Genomic DNA, 25,902 nt, shown 5'->3' on the forward strand with positions numbered 1-25,902 from the left:
ATTTAGATGAAGTAATGCGAGTGAAGACAAAATATTGTTGTTCTGTTAACATATTTTCTTGTTTTGCATTTTAAGCATGATTTGGCGTTTAGTCAAAACAAAAAGTATTATTTGGCGTTTAGTTTTATGAATAGAATCAGTGTTTTTATGGTTTATAAATTTTTATACAAAAATGAAAGTTAAATTTCAGTCGGCTTATTGGGAAAATAGAGCTTAATATGCCGTCTCTGATGAAAATGTTTTGTCATATCCCTTATATATTAAAAGAGAAGCATTGTAATAAATGCATTCACATTATAATAGACACGTGACAGCCTCACAATGATTTGATAATAAATATGCTAACGCGTTCACACTATAGTCATAAATGTGTTCACACTATGTACTTTGTGATTTTTTTAATATAAAACTCACATACATAGTTTCAATAAAACTCTGGATTTTTCGGTTCGAATAAAAATAGATATAGAATCAAAAGCCAAACTATATATATTATTTTTATTGTTTACAGATAAAATTGAGCAAAATATTCATAAATTTTTATTCGATTTGTTATCCGTTTTGATTTGAACCAAAAAATCTTGATATTTGAAACTTTACGAAACAAATCAAATACTAAAATACAATATCCAAAAAAGAAGCAAATCACTAATACCAATATTTTTAGGAACATATATCTAATTCGATATGTTATATGCATATATATACATATATGAAAAGAATTATATATATTATACTTTATATCAGTTTTACAATATAAATTTATTATATTAGGTACTAGAATTAAAAGGTTATATAATGTTTTATTTTTGTAATAAAATGTTATTATTAAATTATTTTTAAAATTTTATTTTATTTACGAATCAAATCGGATATTCTTTAAAATTCTAAAACATTTCGGATATCGGAGTCACCGAATATCTAGGTGGCTAAAGATCGAATTGACAAGAATGCTTCCAAATATCCAGATACTTGATATGTGTCCACCCCTATTTACGAATATAATTTTATTTTCTTTTGATGAAAAAATGACTAATGTCAAGGTCTTTTTTATTTTAAATAAATTTTAATTTTATCTTTCATGTATTATTCTGAACAAAAATGTCATTTAATATTAATTAACAATATCTTTATATATTTTTCAACTATCCCTTATATATTAAAAGAGAAGCATTGTAATAAATGCATTCACATTATAATAGACACGTGGCAGCCTCACAATGATTTGATAATAAATATGCTAACGCGTTCACACTATAGTCATAAATGTGTTCACACTATGTACTTTGTGATTTTTTTAATATAAAACTCACATACATAGTTTCAATAAAACTCTGGATTTTTCGGTTCGAATAAAAATAGATATAGAATCAAAAGCCAAACTATATATATTATTTTTATTGTTTACAGATAAAATTGAGCAAAATATTCATAAATTTTTATTCGATTTGTTATCCGTTTTGATTTGAACCAAAAAATCTTGATATTTGAAACTTTACGAAACAAATCAAATACTAAAATACAATATCCAAAAAAGAAGCAAATCACTAATACCAATATTTTTAGGAACATATATCTAATTCAATATGTTATATGCATATATATACATATATGAAAAGAATTATATATATTATACTTTATATCAGTTTTACAATATAAATTTATTATATTAGGTACTAGAATTAAAAGGTTATATAATGTTTTATTTTTGTAATAAAATGTTATTATTAAATTATTTTTAAAATTTTATTTTATTTACGAATCAAATCGGATATTCTTTAAAATTCTAAAACATTTCGGATATCGGAGTCACCGAATATCTAGGTGGCTAAAGATCGAATTGACAAGAATGCTTCCAAATATCCAGATACTTGATATGTGTCCACCCCTATTTACGAATATAATTTTATTTTCTTTTGATGAAAAAATGACTAATGTCAAGGTCTTTTTTATTTTAAATAAATTTTAATTTTATCTTTCATGTATTATTCTGAACAAAAATGTCATTTAATATTAATTAACAATATCTTTATATATTTTTCAACTATTTTTATATACTTTTTACATAAACATACATGTGCACCTTGATGTGAGCATCTTATAACTAAGTATTCACCACAGCTGAAGTATCTAATTTTTTTGAAAGTTCAAATATTTTTTCTTAATGTTTCTTTCACTACCGACCAAATTGTAGTGAAATGATTTGTCTTAATAATTTTCTTTTCTTTTTCTTAAACTATTATCTGTTTAAAAACTATAATATGAAACTATTGGTTCGACATGACAACTATCTAAACTTCATAATATGAAAATAAACATATAATATTAATTTTAGGTTTTTATCCGAAAAAACCAAAAAATCAAATGTTTTAACCGAATAAACTAAAATGAATATTAATTTAAAATAATAGTTATATTTTAGAAGATTAAAAACAAAAAAAAACGTAAAACCTAACCAATATCCAGATTAAACAGATTTATTGTCTTTTTTATTAAAAATAACGAAACTAATAATCACATCCCGCGCAAGGCGCGGGTTATTACCTAGTCTACTCTATTAAAATAGAATCCTATTTTTTATCTATCATACATAAGTTTATGTTAGACCATTCATTTGAAATTTAACTAAACATCTTAAAATTACTCATATATGATATTCTCCTAACAAAAACAATATATATCTAAACAATAACATTTCTAAAAAACATAAATATATTGTCATTAGGTAATCATCATTTGACTGATTCTCATATTTAATATAGACCATATTTTATATATTCCAGTAACTAATTTTGAAATTAAACAGTATAGTCTAATTCTTTTAAAATTATCAAATTAAATTTTTAAATAAAACAAAATAAAAAATATTTTATTAGTTATAACATTTTATGTTGATATGTTTAGTAAAAATAAAAACATTAAACTGAAATATTAAATATTAAATAAAATAATATAACAAAAATATAACAAAAATAATTTAATTTATTCACATAAAAAAAATTTCTAAACAAAGAAGCTAATAATTTTTTTTATTAATTCATATAAAACTAATGTTTAAAATTGAACTATTAATATTGATCTTGCACTTTAAATAAATAAACAAAAATACTTCATTAATATATGATTTGTACAATATCATCAAACAAATTTCAACAAATATAAATTTTCAAAATAAAAATTATATACATAAAATTGATATTAGATATATATCTTTATAACATATTTTATATTTTAAATATTAATTTAAAAATATAAATATATCCGTACGGATGTGCGGGTTAATATCTAATTATTTTTGACAGCTTGGTTTGTGCTGCGGGAGTAGGAAGTGCAGCATTATTTGCTACTCCCTCTGTTTTTTTATTTGATGTTATAGAGATTTAACGCTAATTACCCGCGTGGAAGTATCTAGGTATAAATATATCATTCCACCAATTCCATGAATAATTAGATAAAATTCAAAGAAAACTATTCTGAAACAAATTTGTTTATGAATGAATGGAATAAAATCCATTCTATTTTTTGTTGTATTTCATTCTTATATTTCCATATATTATTCCACTAATTCCATATTAGTTTATCAGTTATGGCCAAAATCACACATGTTATAAGAAAGTTTTTTTATATGAATAACTTAACATTTTAAAAATAAAAATTTTAATCATTTTTCTCATTGTATGTTCTTTTAGTCAAAATAAATATTTTTTAACTCTTTTTGGAGATTCACCCTATTTATTAATAATGATGTACTTATCATCTTCTTTCTCTCTCCCCATTTCTCATATATCTTTGCGAGTCTCTCTTCCCTCACATGCATAGACAAACCAACCACTTCTTCACACTCATTGCATAACATCGCGGCTAATTTAACAATGTCGTTGAACCGACTTATCTTCCCTTTCTTCATCCTCGTCTCTCTCATCCTCTCCGGCTTCGCGTCCTCTCAGACATTACCCAAAGAAGAAGGTATCATACATATATAATCAGTTTATACGGTGGTTACGTTATATGTTTGAGTCAGTGTACGATTTGGTAGTTATCTGTGATTTGAATTTTTTCGCAGTGGATGCTTTAAGAGCCGTAGCGACGGCTTTAAAGAAGAGTAACTGGAATTTCAATGTCGATCCATGCGACCTCACCTCATCTGAAGGTGGTTGGAGAAATCTTAACGCCACCAGCAAACAATTTGCAGACACCGTTACTTGTAACTGCTCCTCCACCGTTTGCCATGTCACCAGCATGTTCGTTCCTCCCCTTCTCCCTTTATAAAATTTGATATTTCCATCATTTTGTTTTTGTTCAAACATTTCCATCATTATATTAATTATTCATGGAGAAATTCAAAATATTATTGATAATTTAAAAAAAAAATAGATTTGGTCTAAGTAGTATTCACCAAACCCTATTAGGCTACTACTACCATCAAAATGATTAATTAAGAATTTAAAATAGATTTATTTAATCTAAAATATATATTGCTCATCTCTTTTTCATCTGTTCTTATATATAAAACATATTTATGATTCTTTATAAAATAACAATATTAAATATTGATTATTATCCATGGAAAAATCAATTTGTATTGATAATTTTTAAATTTTAAATTTCATTTTCCAAAGGCCTATTAGGCTACTACTACCATCAAAGTACTTTTTTTTAGTTCTCTGAATATAGATAAAATCTATGTGATGTCGCTGCTGTTGACGCGTTTTGTTCAGTCCGTGAGTCTAATTCTTAAACTAATTACTTTCACACATGTTGCTTTGATGCAAATGCTATTGGGCTGGAAACATAATGGCCTACTATATTTTGTAAACCCTTTTTGAAAAAAACTAATACTTTCTTATTTTTTTCCTCTTGTAAATCTTGTTGAAACAGAGTTCTCAAGGCACAAAGCCTCCAAGGATCTCTTCCTAAAGAGTTTGCAGGACTTCCTTTTCTGCAAGAGATGTAAGAACCTGAATAGCAGCAAAATCATTACCACTCAAAACGTTCTCATTATTACAATATCTCCCACCACGACCAGTATCTTTCATTAACTAACTTTAACTGACACATTATTCTTATTTCTCTTGCAGTGATCTGTCTAGAAACTATCTCAACGGTTCCATTCCTCCCGAATGGGGAACCCTGCCACTTGTAAACATGTATGTATCTATTTTCATCTAGACTTTACATGTCTGTATATGTATGAATGTATAGATTGATTAGATTTAACTTTGTTGGATGATGAAATGCAGCTCACTGCTTGCAAACCGGATACGCGGTCCAATACCGAAAGAGATTGGAAACATTACAACCCTTAAGACCCTGTGAGTACACTTCTTTGATCTTTACGTCTTCAACAATGTTTCAGACAATATATACTTGGAAGTAATAATATACGATTCGTTTTTATTTTCTTTGTGTTCTTGAACATTTGGTTTTCTAGTGTCTTGGAATCTAATCAGATCTCAGGGAACTTACCTCCAGAGCTCGGGAATCTACAAAACATTGATAAAATGTAAGAATCTTTTTCCAAGTTCTCTAAAATAGGTTCAGTTACGTACTAATGATGAGACTATGTTTTTCTATTTGTAGCCTTCTTGGCACGAACTACTTGACTGGAGACATCCCAAGTACATTTTCCAAACTTACTACGTTGATTGATTTGTAAGTACTCCTCTGCTTTGCTTAGATCACAGACATTGTGTTTTTCTGATGATTCTGACATTTTTATTACATTGTTTTCTTGCTTTATAGCCGTATAAGTGACAACCAGTTTACCGGAACTATACCAGATTTCATCAAGAACTGGACAAAACTTTTTAAACTGTAAGCAGACATTCAGTTTCTTTTGGTATCGGTATTGGCTACTTATTAAGCTATGGAATTATATTAATGCATGTTGTTATAGGGCTATTCAAGCAAGTGGTTTAGTTGGACCGATTCCTAGTACCATTGGTACTCTTGTGAAATTAACAGACTTGTAAGTACACCAAGTTTGTGTGTGTGATTCGTTGTTACCGTCAATGATATTTACTGTTTCTTTTTTTTTCCAAATTTGAAACTTTTGTAGGAGAATCAGTGACTTGAATGGACCTGGTTCTCCATTTCCACCAATACAAAACATGACATCGCTGAAGACATTGTGAGTTTGAGCCTTAGACTAAACACATTCTGACATTCAGTAATGGTTTCTTCCCACTTTTGTTGAGCCTAACTTACATTTCCACTCGCTGTTTGTTTGCAGGATTCTTAGGAACTCCAATCTTACAGGAGAATTACCTGCTTATCTTGGATCAATCACAACGTTAAAGCTCTTGTTAGTCAACTCTTTTCTTCTTCTACAAGCACAAACTATGAACAATAGTTCAAACTGACATTGTGAAAGTTGTTGTGCAGAGATCTTAGCTTTAACAAACTCAGTGGACCAATCCCAGCAACATATAGCAATCTTTGGAATGTAGATAACATGTATGATGCTCTTCTTTCCCCCTTTATTTCTTCATGGTTTGTATGAAAGCTTAAGTTTAGTTCTCTGATCTTGCAGATATTTTACAAGTAACATGTTGAATGGGGAAGTACCAAGGTGGGCGGTAGACAAAGGAAACAATATGTGAGTTTTTCTTCAACTATATATTTATACAACACAGCACATCATGATAATACATTTTTTTTATATTGCAGTGATCTTACTTACAATAACTTCTCCAAAGATCGAACAACTAAAGAATGTTCGCTGCGTAATGCGTATGAAGAACAATAAAACTCAAGCTTCTTGTACCCTTCAAATTCATTAAAAAAATCCTACAGTTTCTTGATTTTTTTTATATACAGGAATATGTTTTCAAGCACAACCACAAGCCCTTTAGCGGCAAATAACTAGTAAGTTTTCTTTCTTCTTTTCATAACTTATAAAAGCTTTGGTTCTAACATCAAATTTGACATTTTTTTTTTGATACAGCTCAAACGTTGCTTGTCTGAGTTACTACATATGTCCTAAGAGTAAGTCTTTGAAGCTATATAATTACATTAACCATATAGCTAAATATCTAGGAGTGCAACTGATTTATCTTTTGTTTTATGTTGTCAGCATTTTATGGCCTTCATATAAACTGTGGTGGTGATGAACTAACAGTCAACGGGACTATGTATGATTCGGATACATGGGAGAAACCATTCCATGACGGTAGTCGAACCGGTTGGGTTTCTAGCAACACCGGGAACTTCTTGGACGATGAACGGGATCTCAAAGTAACAACCTTATGGACAAATACATCAGAGCTTAAGACAGCAGAGCCTAGTCTTTACACACAGGCCCGTCTCTCGGCCATTTCCCTCACTTACTTGGCATTGTGTCTTGGAAACGGAAGCTATACAGTTAAACTTCATTTCGCTGAAACTATGTTCGGTAACAATGAAACCTATAGCAGTTTGGGGAGACGATTCTTTGACATATATGTTCAGGTAATGTTTTTTTAACACTGATTTACTATGATATAACATTATGGGAAATATTACATATAAGTCTATAATATTTGAAAATATTGTAATGCTTATAGATATTGGGGTGTGTGGATGTGCAGGGTAAACTTGTGGTTAAGGATTTTGATATTGTGAGTGAGGCAAAAGGTGCTGGAAGAGTTGTGGTTAAGAGTTTTCAAGTTATGATTACAAATGGGATGTTGGAAATAAGATTGTTTTGGGCTGGTAAAGGAACTCAAGCTATTCCTGTAAGAGGTTCATATGGCGTTCTCATATCAGCTGTATCGGTAGATCCAAGTAAGCTTTACTAAACCCAAAACTAACCTTTTTGTTGTCGTTGTTGTTGTCTCTTGACTTTTTCTCCCATGATATTGCTATAGATTTCAATGTTAGTGGAACCTCTATTGGCATAATAGTTGGTGCTGCAGTGGCTTCGTTGGTGTTTCTTGTGCTTCTAATCGTTGGTATTTTATGGTGTAGAGGTTGCTTTAGACCCAAGAGTCAGATGGAGAAAGGTATTTATAACGTCTTATACCTTTAACAATCCTTTTTGAGTTGAAAGTGTATGTATCTTCCAAAACCTAACGGTGTTTCTTCTTCACCTTTCAGATTTCAAGAACTTGGATTTCCAGATTAGTTCCTTCTCCTTGAAGCAAATCAAAGATGCTACAGACAACTTTTATCCAGCAAATAAGATAGGAGAAGGTGGCTTTGGTCCTGTACACAAGGTTAGCATCATAATGTAGTTGATATTATTATGATATAAAAAGAAAAGATGAGCTAAAGGTTTGTCCATTGTATGAATACAGGGAAAGCTACCTAATGGAACTTTAATCGCGGTGAAGCAGCTGTCGTCTAAATCAAACCAAGGGAACAGAGAGTTCTTGAACGAGATTGGTATGATCTCTGCTCTAGAGCATCCACATCTGGTTAAACTATACGGATGCTGCGTGGAAGGTGGCCAGCTCTTGCTAATCTACGAGTACTTAGTAAACAACAGTCTCGCTAGAGCACTTTTCGGTCCTCTAGAGACTCAAATACGACTAGACTGGCCGATAAGGCAGAAGATCTGCGTCGGAATAGCAAGAGGATTAGCTTACCTCCACGAGGAATCAAGACTCAAGATTGTACACAGAGACATCAAAGCTACTAATGTCTTGCTGGACAAGGAACTAAACCCGAAGATTTCGGATTTTGGTCTTGCTAAGCTTGATGAACAAGAAGACACACACATGAGCACACGAGTCGCAGGAACATAGTGAGTCGTTTAACCATTCAATCACAAAGCAGGAAGTTTTAGCTTTGTTTAGATTTCTCGTGACCAAAGCAATCTGTTGGTTGTGCAGTGGATACATGGCTCCAGAGTATGCGATGAGAGGTCATTTGACAGATAAAGCAGACGTCTACAGCTTTGGCGTCGTGGCTCTAGAGATCGTTCATGGAAGAAGCAACACGAGCGCACGTTCCAAAGCCGAGACCTTCTACCTTCTTGACTGGGTAAATTATCTTATTCACCTCTAAAACCCTAGACTAGGCATAACCACGTTTATTCGGAATTGAAGAATTGGACTTAACAGGAAAAATGGAAAATTATCCAATTTTTTATTCAAAACCTTGAAAAACTGATATTAAATACGAAAAAATGACTTTTTAAATTTGAATTAACCAAAAATTGAAACCGAGCCAAGTCCGGGCCAAAATTATTTTGGATATTAACTGATTCCCAATTTCTTTTATCCGAACCGAACTAACTGAATTTTCTAAATATCCGAATGGGTATTATATTTCTAGAACCAAAAAAAAAAATCTGAAATAAACTGAACCTAACCAAATCGATACCTAGAGTGCACATACCTATCCTAGACCCTAAAGACATGTCTGAACAAGAAGTCATGAACCTGAATCTTGATTTATTCCGCAGGTACACGTTCTAAGGGAGCAAAACAAGCTGATGGAAGTAGTAGACCCGAGGCTTGGAACAGACTACAACAGAGAAGAAGCAATGAAGATGATCCAGATTGGTATCCTCTGCACCAGTCTAGTTCCGTCGGACAGACCGTCGATGTCGACGGTGGTGAGCATGCTCGAAGGACACTCCACGGTGGATGTTGAGGAGCTTCTTGAAAATTCGTTCAGTAGGGGAAATGAGAAAGACGAAGAGAGTGTGAGGGCGATGAAGAGGCATTTCGCGATGATAGGTGGACAGGAGATGACGAATGTGACGAAGCATACTACAAACAACGACGGACCATTCACTTCGTCGTCTTCGTCCTCGGCCAACGCCGGTGATCTTTACCCTGTTAAGCTTGACTCTGCTTACTGGAACTCTAGAGTTTGATCATGGATTATGTTTTTGCAAGAAACAAAACAACAATTAAATTACGGGGGAAGTAATTATGACCCTCTTTTTTTGTGCAAAATTATGACTCTCTTTGTTTCGCTTTTTGTACGTAAAGTTTTCTTTTAATGTTTGAATTACAATTGTCCTGTTTAAGACAATCTGAAGACTACGTTTGATGAAGCAGAATATGAGATATCTTAAGAGATTAAACATGTCCAAACCGATTTATATGAAGTAATTATGAATTATGGAGTAAGTAACTATGAATCTTTATATAATGCTTTTGTAAAATAAAATAAAAATATGGAGTAAGTAATTATGAAATAGTTTACAAAAAAAAATAATTATGAATCTTATTCTTTGTAAAATTTCCTTATATTTGAATTACGATATGTTTTATGCAAGACAATTTGAAGGTTACATTTCTTGAAATTGAATATGAGATATATTGAGAGATTAAACAGGTCCAAAACAATTTAGATGAAGTAATGCGAGGGAAGACAAAATATTGTTGTTCTGTTAATATCTTTTCTTGTTTTGCAATTGAAGTATGATTTGGCGATTAGTTTTGTGAATAGAATCAATGTTGTGGTTTGTAAACTTTTATACAAAAATCTACTATATTAAAATAGAGTCCTATTTAAAATTTATCTTGGTACATGATATTTGGTCCACTTAATACACTATTTATTCCAATGGATTAATCTATCATATTATTTGCGAAGTAAATTTTTGGAATCGAGCTCTCACGTTAAAAGTTAGAGTGGTTAATATCGTTTATACCCTTAATGAATAAAATCTATAAATTAACTAAAACATAAAAACGAATTTAAAATTATTTGGTTAGATAAGTTATTATTAATAATAAAAAAAACTTATCCAAAATCTGAAATATATATTTTAAAATAAAATATAATTCCTATATTTTTTTGTTGTTATCCGAAAACATATTTTAATAAAAAATTTAAATACTAAAAATTTAAAACAAAAAACACACAGAAAAAATATATCTTAATATTATTCAAAAAATAATTTTAGATAATTTTTATTACATGTCAATATAAAAAAAATTTAGTTGAGGGGTTTTAAGGTTAAAACCTCATAAATCTTCTATCTTTTACTATATTATATTAAAATAAATATAAATTCATGTATATAGTTTTATGTATATTTTTATGTGTTTATAAATGTTTTGAAGATTATTTTACATAATAATAGATATTTTATTAAAATAAAAAACTTTAGCGTATATATAAAATTTAATATTAAATTAATTATTAAATATTTAAAAAGCATGAAAATAACTTATTCAATTTTTTTTGAATATCATATTATTTGCGAAGTAAATTTTTGGAATCGAGCTCTCACGTTAAAAGTTAGAGTGGTTAATATCGTTTATACCCTTAATGAATAAAATCTATAAATTAACTAAAACATAAAAACGAATTTAAAATTATTTGGTTAGATAAGTTATTATTAATAATAAAAAAAACTTATCCAAAATCTGAAATATATATTTTAAAATAAAATATAATTCCTATATTTTTTTGTTGTTATCCGAAAACATATTTTAATAAAAAATTTAAATACTAAAAATTTTAAACTAAAAACACACAGAAAAAATATATCTTAATATTATTCAAAAAATAATTTTAGATAATTTTTATTACATGTCAATATAAAAAAAATTTAGTTGAGGGGTTTTAAGGTTAAAACCTCATAAATCTTCTATCTTTTACTATATTATATTAAAATAAATATAAATTCATGTATATAGTTTTATGTATATTTTTATGTGTTTATAAATGTTTTGAAGATTATTTTACATAATAATAGATATTTTATTAAAATAAAAAACTTTAGCGTATATATAAAATTTAATATTAAATTAATTATTAAATATTTAAAAAGCATGAAAATAACTTATTCAATTTTTTTTTGAATTGATAATATATTTCTTTACAAAATTTTATAAAATTATTAAGCCCGCAAGTGCGGGCAAAACAGCTAGTTTTTCTATGTTCAAATAAAATCTTCCGTTTAATAGGCTAATATAACAAACTCATATCGAAATTACATCATATTATGTGCCTAATATTAAAGTACTTATCTCAATGAATTAATAATCCACGTACATACGTCGTTGGGAAACACAGTACTCTCCATATTAAAATTGAACATTAGATTCTCCACGTACATACATTGGAGTTTTCCATATCAATGTTCAATCACTACCCAAAATTAGGATGATAAAGTGTCAAAACTCCAATGGAGAATCACTGATTTGATACGATAGACTAGGTGATAACCCGCGTCCTACGCAGATAAATGACTAAAAGAGATTTTTACTTTTAATCTACTGATATTAGGAATTCTAAAGTTATACACATAAATATTAGATCTAATAAAATATATAGTCTTGAAAGGCTTCAAATCGGAAACAAATTTAAAGCCAGACACGTGTTTGCCTGGGAGAATGTTTTGGTATAGAAGTTTGAGAAGAAGGGTGTAATGTTTCTATGCATTGTAAACAACATATTTATATTAAGAACCAAACCGCAAGACGCGGATTAATGACATAAAATCAAATCGCCGTAGTTAAAGATAATATTACCTATTTTCTTTCACATAACTTGCGATCCAAAACATTATTAAAACTTACCTTAAATTTGAAAACATAATCAAGCTTCCCTTTTATATGAAAAATTGAATAAAATCAATAAAAGTAAAATTATTATTTGATTTATAACAATTGAATTCATAATCTAACCTCCTTATACGGGGGTGAGATGATTACCTAGAAAGCCAAACAATTTTTTAAAGGCTAATTCGTTTAAATTATATAAAATAAAATATAATAGACCAATTCGTTTAACAAATAGATTTCTATAGGCAAATTCGTCTAAAAGATATAATCTAAATTAGATAGATTTTGAGTACATTTTAAAATGCATATGTCGACTTTGTGTAAACCTTTTATCTTTTTGAAAAAGGACAGTGTAAACTTTAGTTGAATATAATAATTTATCATCTATGCACTTTGTCGCTATTTCTTATTATCTTCTATAGTTCTTTCTTTCCCATAAAAAAAAAGTATCTAAATCAAAGGATTCCCACTTTTTTAGAATTGGGATCATATAGTAACAGAAAAAAGTGATCATTAATGTAATGAGCAGTTTATACTAAAAATAATTTCATGGGCAGTAAGTAATGAGCACGCGGAAAAAAAATGTAGTAGGCAAAGAAAAATAATAAATCTATATTATTAAAACTAAAGTACATTTGATACTGTTTGGAAACTTAGATAGTAGATTAAATGAAAGTTGTTTGGAAACAAGGACAGCAGATTAAATATGTTTTTAATTTACATATTTAGTCACTGTATTTCTTTTTCATTTACAGATTCTGTCATTTGAAATCTTGGATAACAGATTAAATGAAAATTGTTTGGAAACAGAGATAGCAAATTAAATATTTCTTTTTATTTACACATTTAGTCATTGCATTTCTTTCTTATTTACAAATCTGCCACTTCACTTAAAATCAAAAATTTTAATTAATTACAATGAATTGTTATTTCTTTTTGCTGAAAATAAAAAAAAAATAAACTGTAATATATAGTATATATTAATCAGCTACGATACAATTTTCAAGAAAACCAAATATCATAAAATTAATAATAATTCATAAAAACCTATTGTAAAAAATTAAATAATTTTTAAATAAATAAATAAAAAAATCAATAGGTTAATATATGAATATTACAATTACATTAAATTGCATCAAGTTATAAAATTAAAAAAATATAATATTACGCACAGATAAAAAATTATTATCTAACATCTATATTATAATTTAATATATTATACTCTAAATATATTTTACAAAACATAAAAATATATATGGACATTTTATAAAATCCATGATTTATAAATTTATATTGAACGCAAGTTAAATCCAACATCCGTGCGGGGGCGCGGGTCAAAATCTAATGAGACCTTATGATATGATCAGGCCCATTAAAGCTTTTAGCCACATGAAGTGAACAGTCCCACATCGCTCAGGCGAGGAGAAGAAGTTGTGTTTATATGGCGACAGAGTCATGGAAGTGATTGTCCCTTCGGGGACATCCGATAAAATTGGAACGATACAGATAAGATTAGCATGGTTCCTGCACAAAGATGACACGCACAAATCGAGAAATGGTCCAAATTTTTTTGATCTTTTTTCAAATCGGGTTCTTAATTTCTTATTATGGGTTTCGTTTTTGGGGTTCATGCGTTCTGTTTCTCCTGGTTTTCGATTTTAAGTTTTTTTCAGTAGTAAACTAGTAATTGAAACTTTTGTCCGAGTTCTGTTCGCTATTACAGTTCTTTCAAGTTACGAGAGTCAATGCGTTTTGTTAACCAGTAATCCGGTACGGAATGTATTAAACCAGTAAACCAACAGAACTTATCTTGACGAAACCCTCTAGCTGCTTCAGATGGACTGAGTACCTAAAGTGTAAACTATTGATATGAAGGAAAACTTGATTTACTGTTTGTCGATACCATTATTATCATCGTCAAAGATTTGTTTATTTGAAGAAGAAAACATTTTTGTTTTACCAAAAAAAAGTTAATCTCTTTATGTGGAACATAACAAAAAATGCTGAACCAGAATCACACACCATTGGATCATCCTCAAATTTTGGCTTTGCGCGTAAAATTCATGTCAGACAAAGCTTTTTCTTCTTCTAAAATTGTCACATTTAAGCCAAAAAAAGATTTGTATTTAGAGCATTTCCAAAAAGAAATTTTATTTTACAATTTCTAAAACATTATATTTAAAATTTAAACATGTTGCTCTCGAAGACCAAAACTTCAAACTTAACTTCAAAACTATTTATATTTTATATTATAGTTATTAATATTTGTCATAATTAATTAATTTACATTCATAAAACATTTACTAGCACAAATATAAAAAATTTACAACAATATTAATTATTAAAATGTTTATCAAAATACAAAATTTTAAATAGAAATAACATAATTAATATTAAAATTTAAACAAAATACCATAATATTCCATAAAATTATTTATGTAATGCATATATGTTCATCCAGTGCATTTCGAAGTAAAAATATGACTATCGTTATTTTTAATTTGTAGATTACGAACTAAAAATTATTGAACTTAATACTTGTAAATACATTAGATTTGGAAAAACAAAGTAAAAAATAAAATAAAATACTGCTAAAAAACTTAACTTTTACCAATGATATTAATACTCGTGAATACATTCGATCTGAACAAAAAAAAATCGTACGAAAAAAGACACCAAAAACAAAAACAACCATTTTCGGTTACACAATTTTGTTTGAACAATATTTTGGAGGTTCCAGATCAAGTTTACCTGACTATTAGTATTGTTGTAATATTTAAATTTGTGTAATAGTTATGTCTTCATGTAATTTTTTAAAAAAAATTGTTAAGTTTCTTTTGTATATTGTTGTTGTATAAATCTAGTTTTAAAATATTTTAAATCTTATTTTAAAGTTTTATTTTTATTTTATGTGTAAAACTTAAATTTATAAAAAAAATTTGAAATATTTATGAGATTTAAATTTTTTGAAGATTAAAATGATAAACGAAAAAATATTAGAGAATTATAAATGTGATGTGTAAATGTAGGAACCAAAATACAAACAAAAATATGAAATTTCAAATTTGAAGTTTTAAAGTTCATTTTTGGAAAAGAAAAAACTTTATATTTGAAGTTGTAGAGTGTCTTTTGGAGATTCTCTTACATAGTTTATAAGCCGGAACCATGGATATAAGCTTTAAGTTAGTCACTCGTTGACCAATGACTTGAAACCTATATGTTAAGCAGAATTTCTTTCTTTTTGTTTTTCCTCTGGAGACTGACCGTTTCCTCTACCTGATCATGAATATAAGTTATAACACAGCTACTACGATGTGTTTCTGTATGGAATTAACTGCAGTTTTGTCCGTCGTAATGAAATGGCAACATCGGACGCACTATAAACGCTGTTAGAGGCTTAGAGCTGATACTCCTCTTGCAAGTATTAGCCAGCCTTCCTTCTCTGTCCAACTTAATAACGTTGTTGAGTTCTGAATCTTTCACATATTACGCAATACAAAAAATATTGTAATTTAAAATTGATTTTCTCTCGATAGTCGTACGTACATAATGAAGTTTTAGGTATAGCAGTGTGTTTGACAATAAATCTGTTTAAGAAACTAAGCAATAACGGGACCTCGTGGTCTAGTGGTAAAGGAACCTCGGCTGAGGTGCCCGCCATCACGAGTTAGAGCCCCGGCCACAGCGGATTTAACATGGTTTCCGTTTGGCCTCCAGAACCTTCCTCGCCAGTTCTGGTTGGACGCGGTGGAATAGTCGGACTAAGTGAGAGGTCCGGATACCTAAATTATCAAAAAAAAAAAAAAAAAAAAACTAAGCAATTGTTTTTTTGTATGGTTTCTAACATTCAGTTCATACTAAGTCAATCGTAGACACGCGTTTTAAAAATATACTGCAAAATTTAAATAAATTTCGATAAGACAACTGAATAAACAAAAATAAATTACTTTTTATAGTTATTTTTTTATAATTAAGACATCTAACCAATAGAGAATTATTTTTATGCTTAATAACTCGCTGCCATATCCTTTCTTTTTCTCACCTGCCCCACTTTTCTTAGTTTTTAACTTTTTTGTGAGTGAAAGTACCTATAAAAATACAAAAACAAGTAACTAAAATTGAAAAAAAAATATTTATTTGAGAAATAATCTAAGATAGCACTAAAAGATTTTATCACAAAATAAATCTTAAAAAAATGACTATAATATAGTTCACTAAAGAATTAAAAGAGATTTATACTCCTATAATTAACTAATGTAAATCAAGGATTTAGATTTGAGGGAGAGATATGAGAAGGATCTATGATTTAAAAATTAAGATATAGGATATAAAATATAAAATAATAATTTTAAAATATTTTTTTGAAAAATAATTTTTGGATTTCTAAATAAAATCTCAAAGAAAATAAAAAAAGTTTCAAATATTGATATTTTCCAAAAATATTTTTTATTATTGATTGAAATACTAACTTTCCAAAATATTTTTTTTATTCTTGATTCAAATATTTATATAATAAATGTATATTGTGATTTATTTTTAATGAAATATTTTTAAGACAATGATGTACAGTTGTGGAAAGGAGCGAGAAACTCTTTCAAGCCGATTTTTAATACTATTTAGACTCTCTCTCTTTTTTGAATAAAATGTTAAATTAGACTCAAAAAAAATATATACTTTTTTACAGCATGAACCACTTTTTCATGACTTATTTGATAAGAACAACTCCATCCATTAGAACCTCTAATGGGTTCTAATGATTAAATTAATAGGTTTAAAGGTGATATAAGAAGTTAAGAACTTTAGTTAGTGGAAATAGTTTTTTGTTCCTCCAATGGGAGAACTCCGTAGGGGTTCTTAAATATTTTTTTTAATTTTTTTAATTAAAATTATTTAAAATAAAAGCATATATACAATTTTTAATAAAAATTACATAAAACATATGAAGGACACGCCACGTAAGGGATGCTTAACACTTCTACAACTGCCTAAATTAACACGGGTTCTGAGGTGTTTAATGCTTTTTGATTTATTTATTTTTTCATTTTTTTTTAGAACCTCCCTAAACACCCACCGATGGAGGTGGTCTAACAAACTTATGAAATAGTTGCTAAACTAATTCACAGCTCCAATCCATACTTGAAACGTCGTCGTGAGGAGAGTTCAACGACATTACTCTGTTCTTGACAAGTCTGTCGATGATTCTGAAGAGTACTTCTGATGGCATCGAGGCATCTCCATTCTTCCTAGCGTTCCTTTCTCTCCATATTGCATAGACGGTAGTGTGCAGGACATAGCGGGTGAGGAAGAGTTCGACTCTGTCAAGCTTCTTCTGCGATACAAAGATGACGATGTCGTTCCAGTTCGTTGAGAAGTGGCTTCCCATCAGGTTTCAAGATAATCTGCCCCAGACTGCCGCTGAGTACGGGCAAGAGAAGAAAAGGTGGTCGCGTGTCTCCATATGCTGGTGGCAGAGGACACAGCTTCCATCAATTGTCCTATTCCAGATAGCCATTCTTGCTCCTGTAGAGAGACGGTCATGCAAAGCTAACCAAGTACAGAACTGATATTTTGGTGTAGCGCAGCTGAACCAGAGGCAATTGTGCCATGGAACCGATGATTCCTCGTAGTGCAAGATGGCTTGTAGCTGGATTATTTTCCCTTCCATAGAAGCACATCTTCATTCTCTGTAAGATTCAGAGAGATGAGATTGTGTTCAATTCTTTGCAGAGTCTGAGATCGATGTTGTCTCCTTCTCCTCCTCTTTGTACTATTTAGACTTTGCATTTAACAAGACTGCAAAATCAAAAGGTTAGTTGGTTTAAACCCCTCTGGTTCCCCGGAGCAACTCCAAAATAATCACTACTTGTTTGGATAGCTGTTCTTAATCGATTAGCTATTGGGGAATGAATTCCCAAGTGAAATTGTATTGTGGTTGATACATGATTATTCTACCAGTCTCACGTTAAAACCCGAGACCATCTGTTTTTCAGTTGTCCATGTACTCAACAAATATATATGGGATTAACGAAGAAGCTACTTCAAACATGCTACACAACATACTGGATTAGTTAGTGGACACCCGACGAAATGGCAACATCACTTTTATGTTGCACTATGTCTTTCAAATCTCACTCCATACTATTTGGAAAGAGTGAAATGGAAGGAATTAAACACAAGGAAAGGGTTCATAATCCGGAAACTATACTGAGATTCATCGATAAAGGTATTCGGAATTGCATCTTGTCACTTAGAGGAAGTCCACGATTTGAAACAACCATGACAGCTTGGTCTAAACAAAACTTGAGAACAAAGTCATGGTTATAAAAAAAAATTGATATGAATAATTTAACATTTTTTTCAAAAAAAAAAAAGATAACATTTTTAATTATTCTTCTCATGGTATGTTCTCTTAGTCAAAAAGAAATATTTTTTAACTCTTTTTGGAGATTCGCCCTATTTATTAATAATGATGAATGACTTATCATCCTATGTTCTCTCTTATCTCACCATTTCTCAAATATCTTTGCGAGTCTCTCTTCCCTCACATAGACAAATTAACCAACCACTTCTTCACACTCATAGCATAACATCGCCGCGAATCTGACAATGTCGTTGAACCGACTTATCTTCCCTTACTTCATCCTCGTCTCTCTCTTCCTCTCCTGCTTCGCCTCCTCTCAAACACTACCCAAAGAAGAAGGTATCATACATATATAATCAGTTTATACGGTGGTTACGTTACATGTTTGAGTCAGTGTACGATTTGGTGGTTATCTGTGATTTGCATATTTTCGCAGTTGATGCTTTAAGAGCCGTAGCGACGGCTTTGAAGAAGAGTAACTGGAATTTCAATGTCGATCCATGCGACCTCACCTCATCTGATGGTGGTTGGAGAAAGCCTAACGCCGATAAATTATTTGAAGACAAAGTTACTTGTAGCTGCACCTCTACCGTTTGCCACGTCACCAAGATGTTCGTTCCTCCCCTTCTCCCTTTAATTTATAAAATTTACATTTTCATTAATTTTATTAACCGTGGAGAAATTCAAAATATTATCGATAATTTTTTTTTAAATAGATTTGGTCGAAGTAGTAGATCTCGTTTTTCCAAAGCGGCTATTACTACTATCAAAGTAATTAATTAATAATTTTGAATTTTTTTATTTAATTTAAAAATTATTATTTAATTTAAAAATTACTGCTCGTCTCTTTTTCCTCTCTCCTTATAATAAAAAGATATCTTAATCTTTCTTTAAGAACTAACATAGTATTAAATATATTTTTTCAACACATAGTATTAAATTATTAATTATTAACCATGGAAAAATTCACCATATATTTTTTGTTTTTTTTTGTTTTTAAAGTCCATTTCCAAAGCCCTATTAGGTTACTAGTTACTATTACCATCAAAGTACTTTAGTTTTCTGAATGTGGCAAAATCTATGTGCTGTCGCTGTTGACGCGTTTTGTTTAATCCGTGAATCTAATTCTAAAACTAATTACTTTCACACATGTTGTTTTGATCCAATGCTATTGGGCAGTAAACATAATGGGACTATATTTTGGTAACCTTTTTAAAAAAAATATCATACTTGCTTCTTTTTCCCTCTTGTAAATCTTGTTGAAACAGAGTTCTCAAGGCACAAAGCCTCCAAGGATCTCTTCCTAAAGAGTTTGCAGGACTTCCTTTTCTGCAAGAGATGTAAGAACCTGAATAGCAGCAAAATCATTACCACTCAAAACGTTCTCATTTTTACAATATCTCCCACCACGACCAGTATCTTTCAATAACTAACTTAACTGTCACATTCTTCTTATTTCTTTTGCAGTGATCTGTCTAGAAACTATCTCAACGGTTCTGTTCCTCCCGAGTGGGGAACCTTGCCACTTATAAACCTGTATGTATCTCTTTCATCTAGACTTTACATGTGTGTATATGTATAGATTGATTTGAGTAACTTTGTTGGATGATGAAATGCAGCACACTGCTTGCCAACCGGATAACCGGTCCAATCCCGAAAGAGATTGGAAACATTACAACCCTTCAAAACCTGTGAGTACACTTCTTTGATCTTTATGTCTTCAAAAATGTTTCAGACAATATATACTTGGAAGTAATAATAATATGATTCGTTTTTGTTTTTCTTTGTTTTCTTGAACATCTGGTTTTCTAGTATCTTGGAATCTAATCAAATCTCAGGGAACTTACCTCCAGAGCTCGGGAATCTAAAGAACATTCAAAGAATGTAAGAACATTTGTCCAAGTTCTCTAAAATAGGTTCATTTACTAATGATGAGACTATGTTTTTCTATTTGTAGCCTTCTTGGCACGAACTACTTGACTGGGGACATCCCAAGTACATTTTCCAAACTTACCAAGTTGACTGAGTTGTAAGTACTCATCTGCTTGCTTAGATCATAGACAATGTGTTTTGCTGATGATTCCGACATTTTTTAATACATTGTTTTCTTGCTTTATAGCCGTATAAGTGACAACCAGTTTACCGGAACCATACCAGATTTCATCCAGAACTGGACAGAACTTACAAAATTGTAAGCAAGCAATCAGCATCTTTCAGCATCTTTCGCCATCTTTCGTTTTGCGTATTGGTATTGGTTACTTTATTAAGCTGTGGAATGTTAATATTATTGCATATTGTTATAGAACTATTCAAGCAAGTGGTTTAGTTGGACCGATTCCTAGTGGCATTGGTACTCTTGTGAAGTTAACAGACTTGTAAGTACACTAAACTTTGCATGTGCGATTCATTGTTACTGTCAAATGATATTTTACTATTTCCTTTCTTTTCCAAAATTGAAAATTTTGTAGGAGAATCAGTGACTTGAATGGTCCTAGTTCTCCATTTCCACCACTACAAAACATGACATCCATGCAGACATTGTGAGTTTAAGCCGTAAACTAAACACATTCAGTAATGGTTTCTTCCCACCTTCGTTGAGAGTTTAACTTACACTTTCCTTTCCAGGATTATTAGGAACTCCAATCTTACAGGAGAACTACCTGATTATCTTGTATCAATCACAACATTAAAGCTCTTGTTAGTAAACTCTTTTCTTCTTCTGCAAGCATATAATATGAAAAAAATAACTCAAGCTGACATTGTGATACTCATTGTGCAGAGATCTTAGCTTTAACAAACTAAGTGGACCAATCCCAGCAACATATAAGGATCTTTGGAATGTAGATAATGTGTATGATGCTCTGCTGTCCTTCTTTCTTCATGGTTTGTTGAAAGCTTTCTGAAAAGTTTTAAGTTTTGTTTTCTGATCTTTGCAGATATTTTACAAGTAACATGTTAAGTGGGGAAGTACCAAAATGGATGGTAGAAAATGCAGACAAGATGTGAGTCTTTTCTTCAATGAAATAATGTTTACAACATAATCCTGATAATATTTTGTTTGGTTGTTTATATTGCAGTGATCTTACTTACAATAACTTCTCCAGAGATGCAACAACCTCACAATGTCACACGAGAGAAGCGTATGAAGAACAATAAAAAAACTCAAGCTTCTTGTGCCTTCAAATGCACTATAAATCTTACATTTTCTTGGCCCTTTTTATACACAGGAACTTGTTTTCAAGCACACGTCCTTTAGTGGCAAATAACTAGTAAGTTCTTTTTCTTCTTCTCATAAATTATAAAAGCTTTGGTTCTAACACCAAATTTGTTATGTTTTGATACAGCTCAAACGTTTATTGTCTGAGTCCCTACATATGTCCTAAGAGTAAGTCTTTGAATCTATATAATTACATATACCATATCGCTAAACATCTGATTTATTTTTTGTTTATGTTATCAGCTTTGTATGGCCTTCATATAAACTGTGGTGGAGATGAACTAACAGTCAACGGGAATAAGTATGAAGCAGATAGATTGGATAGCACCTTCTATGACAGTAGAACCGGTTGGTTTTCTAGCAACACCGGGCACTTCTTGGATGATGAACGGTCTCCCAAAGTACCAACCATATGGACTAATACATCAGAGCTTAAGATAGCAGAGCCTAGTCTTTATACAGATGCCCGTCTGTCGGCCATTTCCCTCACTTACTATGCATTTTGTCTTGGAGATGGAAGCTATACAGTTAATCTTCATTTTGCTGAAATTATGTTCAGTGACAATGAAACCTATAGCAGTTTGGGGAGACGATTCTTTGACATATATGTTCAGGTAATGTTTTCTTAACACTGATTTATTATAATGTTACAATGATGAGAAATATTACATATACGAGTCTATAATATTTTAAAATACTGTAATGCTTATAGCTAGATATTGGGGTGTGTGTGGTAATGTGCAGGGTAAACTTGAGGTTAAGGATTTTGATATTGTGAGTGAGGCAAAAGGTGTTGGAAGAGCTGTGGTTAAGAGTTTTCGGGTCATGGTTACAAATGGGACGTTGGAGATAAGATTGTTTTGGGCTGGTAAAGGAACTCAAGCTATTCCTGTAAGAGGTTCATATGGCGCTCTCATATCAGCTGTATCAGTAGATCAAAGTAAGCTTTACTAAACCCAAAAAAAAAACTAACCTTTTTGTTGTCGTTGTTTTTGTCTCTTGACTTTTTCTCCCATGATATTGCTATAGATTTCACTATTGGTAGAAACTGGGCCTTGGTTGGTGCTGCAGTCGCTTCGACAGTGTTTCTTGGGCTTTTAATCTGTGGTATTTTATGCTGTCGACGTTGCTTGAGACCCAAGAGTCAGATGGAGAAAGGTATTTATAACGACCTATACCTTTAACAATCGTTTTTGAGTTGAAAGTGTATGTATCTTCCAAAAGTTAACGGTGTTTCTTCACCTTCAGATTTCAAGAACTTGGATTGCAAGATTAGTTCCTTCTCCTTGAAGCAAATCAAAATTGCTACAGACAACTTTAATCCAGCAAACAAGATAGGAGAAGGTGGCTTTGGTCCTGTACACAAGGTTAGCATCATAATGTTATTGACATTTTTATGAGAAAAAGGAATTGAACTAAAGGTTTGTCCATTGTATGAATGTAGGGAAAGTTGACTGATGGAACCTTAATCGCGGTGAAGCAACTATCATCTAAATCAAAGCAAGGGAACAGAGAGTTCTTGAACGAGATTGGTATGATCTCTGCACTACAACATCCACATTTGGTTAAACTATATGGATGTTGCGTAGAAGGTGGCCAGCTCTTGCTAATCTACGAGTACTTAGTAAACAACAGTCTCGCAAGAGCACTTTTCGGTCCTTTAAAGACTCAAATAAGATTAGACTGGCCAATAAGGCAGAAGATTTGCCTTGGAATAGCCAGAGGATTAGCTTTTCTCCACGAGGAATCAAGACTCAAGATCGTGCACAGAGACATCAAAGCCGCTAATGTCTTGCTGGACAAGGAACTAAACCCGAAGATTTCGGATTTCGGTCTTGCTAAGCTTGATGAACAAGAAAATACACACATGAGCACACGAGTCGCAGGAACCTAGTGAGTCGTTTAACCATACAATCACAAAGAAGAAGTTTCAGCTTTGTTTAGATTTCTTGTGACCAAAGCAATCTTTTGTTGTGCAGTGGATACATGGCTCCAGAGTATGCAGTGAAAGGTCATTTGACAGATAAAGCAGACGTTTACAGCTTCGGCGTCGTGGCTCTAGAGATCGTTCATGGAAGAGGCAGCACAAGCGCACGTTCCAAAGCCCAGACCTTCTACCTTCTTGACTGGGTAAATTATCTTATTCACCTTAAAACCCTAGACTCGGCATAAACACATTTATTGGGAATTGAAGAATTGGACTGAACTCGACCCAAAATTATTTCGGATAATAATTGAATCCCAATTTTTTATCTGAACCAAACCAAAAATGAAACGAAATTGAAGTTTCTAAATATCCGAACGGAACTTATATTTCTAAAAAAAAAAAAAAAAGAGGTGTTATTGGTTTATATATTCTTATTGATTTAGAAATCCATATAGTATTTATAAATCTAAGTAAAATATATAAATTTTCACATTTTCTCGGATTAGTATTTACAAATCCGGAAGTTTTCCTTCGGATTTGGGCCTTTGTATTTTTCACAAAGAAATCCATGCAAATACATTATGAAATCAAATCTATCAGTAAATCCGTATGATTGAATAACACTTGATTTGAATTAGAATTTATGAATCATTAAACGAATAACACATGATTTCAATACATATTTTAAAATCATAGAACCAATAATACTAGATTTAGTTTGGATTTTCAAATCCATCAAAATACACCAACCAATAACCCCCGCAAAATAAACTGAACCGAACCAAATCGATACCCGAAATGCACATTCCTACCCTACTAAAGACATGTCTGAACAAGAAGTCATGAACCTAAATCTTGATTTATTCCGCAGGTACACGTTCTAAGGGAGCAAAACAGGCTAATGGAAGTAGTAGACCCGAGGCTTGGAACAGACTACAACAGAGAAGAAGCAATGAAGATGATCCAGATTGGTATCCTCTGCACCAGTCTAGATCCGTCGGACAGACCGTCGATGTCGACGGTGGTGAGCATGCTCGAAGGACACTCCACGGTGGATGTTGAGGAACTTCTTGAAACTTCGTTCAGTAGGGAAAATGAGAAAGACGAAGGGAGCCCTGTTATTTTCTTTGGTTTTTTCGTGTTTTTGCTTACGAAGAAAATGATTTCTCGTCTATTCTATTAAAATCTAAGTACAAAATAACATTTGACTATTTTTAATTAGATTTTTCCAGATTTTCATTTTTTTTACTACTTCTAACAAGTTTATTTATTGTTTTCATTTAAGTGTTTAACTACATCTTTTACTCTCTTTTTTCACTTTTGTAAACTACTTCATTAATTGTATTTATCATAATAATTTAGTTTCATTTATTTTACGTATTAATCATAATAATTTTACGTGTTTAAATAAAATTTCACCATTAGTGACAATAATTGAAACCGGTTAACAAAATTGTTTTTATTTGTTTACATAATCAGTTAGACATGGACATTCATGTATAAGTTTGGATACAGATCAATTTTTACGGATATTAAATTTTTGGATTTTAAAATTAAACTATGTTCGGGTATTATAAAATTTTCTACATGGTTCGAGTTGGTTTCTTCCGGGTCCAGGTAAGTTTGTAAGAACTTAAAAATATCTAAATAACCTATATGTTTAAAAATAGTACTAAACAATTTATAAAAAAAAATCAAATTTGCACGGACGTGCGTGTCAAATTCTAGTATTATTTATGATTTATAACTGTGTTACACATGATTTATTTTAAAAATATTTTACACTTTCTTTATGATTATTAATTTAGTATCTCTACACAAAGAATATAAAAGTTGTGACTCAATTTTATATTTTTTTAATACCATCATCATTTTTAAAGCAAAATTTTACACAATTTTTTTCTTTCTATGATTTGACTAATGTTTCATTAAAATTTATATA

At 30.8% G+C, this 25,902-nt stretch overlaps 2 protein-coding genes and 1 non-coding gene across 4 annotated transcripts; all 3 read left to right on the top strand.

Moving 5' to 3' along the window:
- The first annotated feature begins 2,998 nt into the window (after positions 1–2,998).
- LOC106439380 (probable leucine-rich repeat receptor-like serine/threonine-protein kinase At3g14840) lies at positions 2,999–11,063 on the top strand. The gene is made up of 23 exons (XM_013880818.3): positions 2,999–3,966; positions 4,064–4,241; positions 4,879–4,950; positions 5,079–5,147; positions 5,241–5,312; positions 5,432–5,503; positions 5,581–5,652; positions 5,743–5,814; positions 5,897–5,968; positions 6,059–6,130; positions 6,233–6,304; positions 6,385–6,456; positions 6,533–6,598; positions 6,670–6,732; positions 6,820–6,867; positions 6,947–6,987; positions 7,076–7,449; positions 7,569–7,764; positions 7,848–7,982; positions 8,077–8,195; positions 8,277–8,725; positions 8,814–8,964; positions 9,389–11,063. The coding sequence occupies exons 1-23, from the start codon at positions 3,873–3,875 to the stop codon at positions 9,803–9,805; spliced, it is 3,048 nt and encodes a 1,015-aa protein (XP_013736272.2). The 5' UTR covers positions 2,999–3,872; the 3' UTR covers positions 9,806–11,063.
- Positions 11,064–13,922: 2,859 nt separating this feature from the next.
- Positions 13,923–14,025, top strand: LOC125607688. Its single transcript, XR_007338761.1, has one exon. It is a non-coding gene; the product is annotated as a U6 spliceosomal RNA (small nuclear RNA).
- A 1,531-nt stretch (positions 14,026–15,556) lies between these two features.
- Positions 15,557–25,257, top strand: LOC106442220 (probable leucine-rich repeat receptor-like serine/threonine-protein kinase At3g14840). 2 transcript variants are annotated; one of them, XM_048776455.1, is made up of 23 exons: positions 15,560–19,155; positions 19,253–19,427; positions 20,085–20,156; positions 20,284–20,352; positions 20,436–20,507; positions 20,629–20,700; positions 20,774–20,845; positions 20,936–21,007; positions 21,120–21,191; positions 21,285–21,356; positions 21,442–21,513; positions 21,596–21,667; positions 21,753–21,818; positions 21,894–21,956; positions 22,044–22,085; positions 22,161–22,201; positions 22,277–22,647; positions 22,778–22,973; positions 23,063–23,191; positions 23,282–23,400; positions 23,478–23,926; positions 24,013–24,163; positions 24,832–25,257. In XM_048776455.1, exons 1-23 carry the CDS (start codon positions 19,062–19,064, stop codon positions 25,141–25,143), a joined length of 2,925 nt encoding a protein of 974 aa, XP_048632412.1. In that variant the 5' UTR covers positions 15,560–19,061; the 3' UTR covers positions 25,144–25,257. The 2 variants fall into 2 exon arrangements, with proteins under 2 accessions (XP_022572144.1, XP_048632412.1); XM_022716423.2 differs by having other exon boundaries at positions 15,557–19,155; positions 22,161–22,647.
- The last annotated feature ends 645 nt before the right edge of the window (positions 25,258–25,902 follow it).

The sequence above is a fragment of the Brassica napus genome, chromosome A3, assembly GCF_020379485.1.
Source record: "Brassica napus cultivar Da-Ae chromosome A3, Da-Ae, whole genome shotgun sequence".
Lineage (NCBI taxonomy): Eukaryota > Viridiplantae > Streptophyta > Magnoliopsida > Brassicales > Brassicaceae > Brassica > Brassica napus.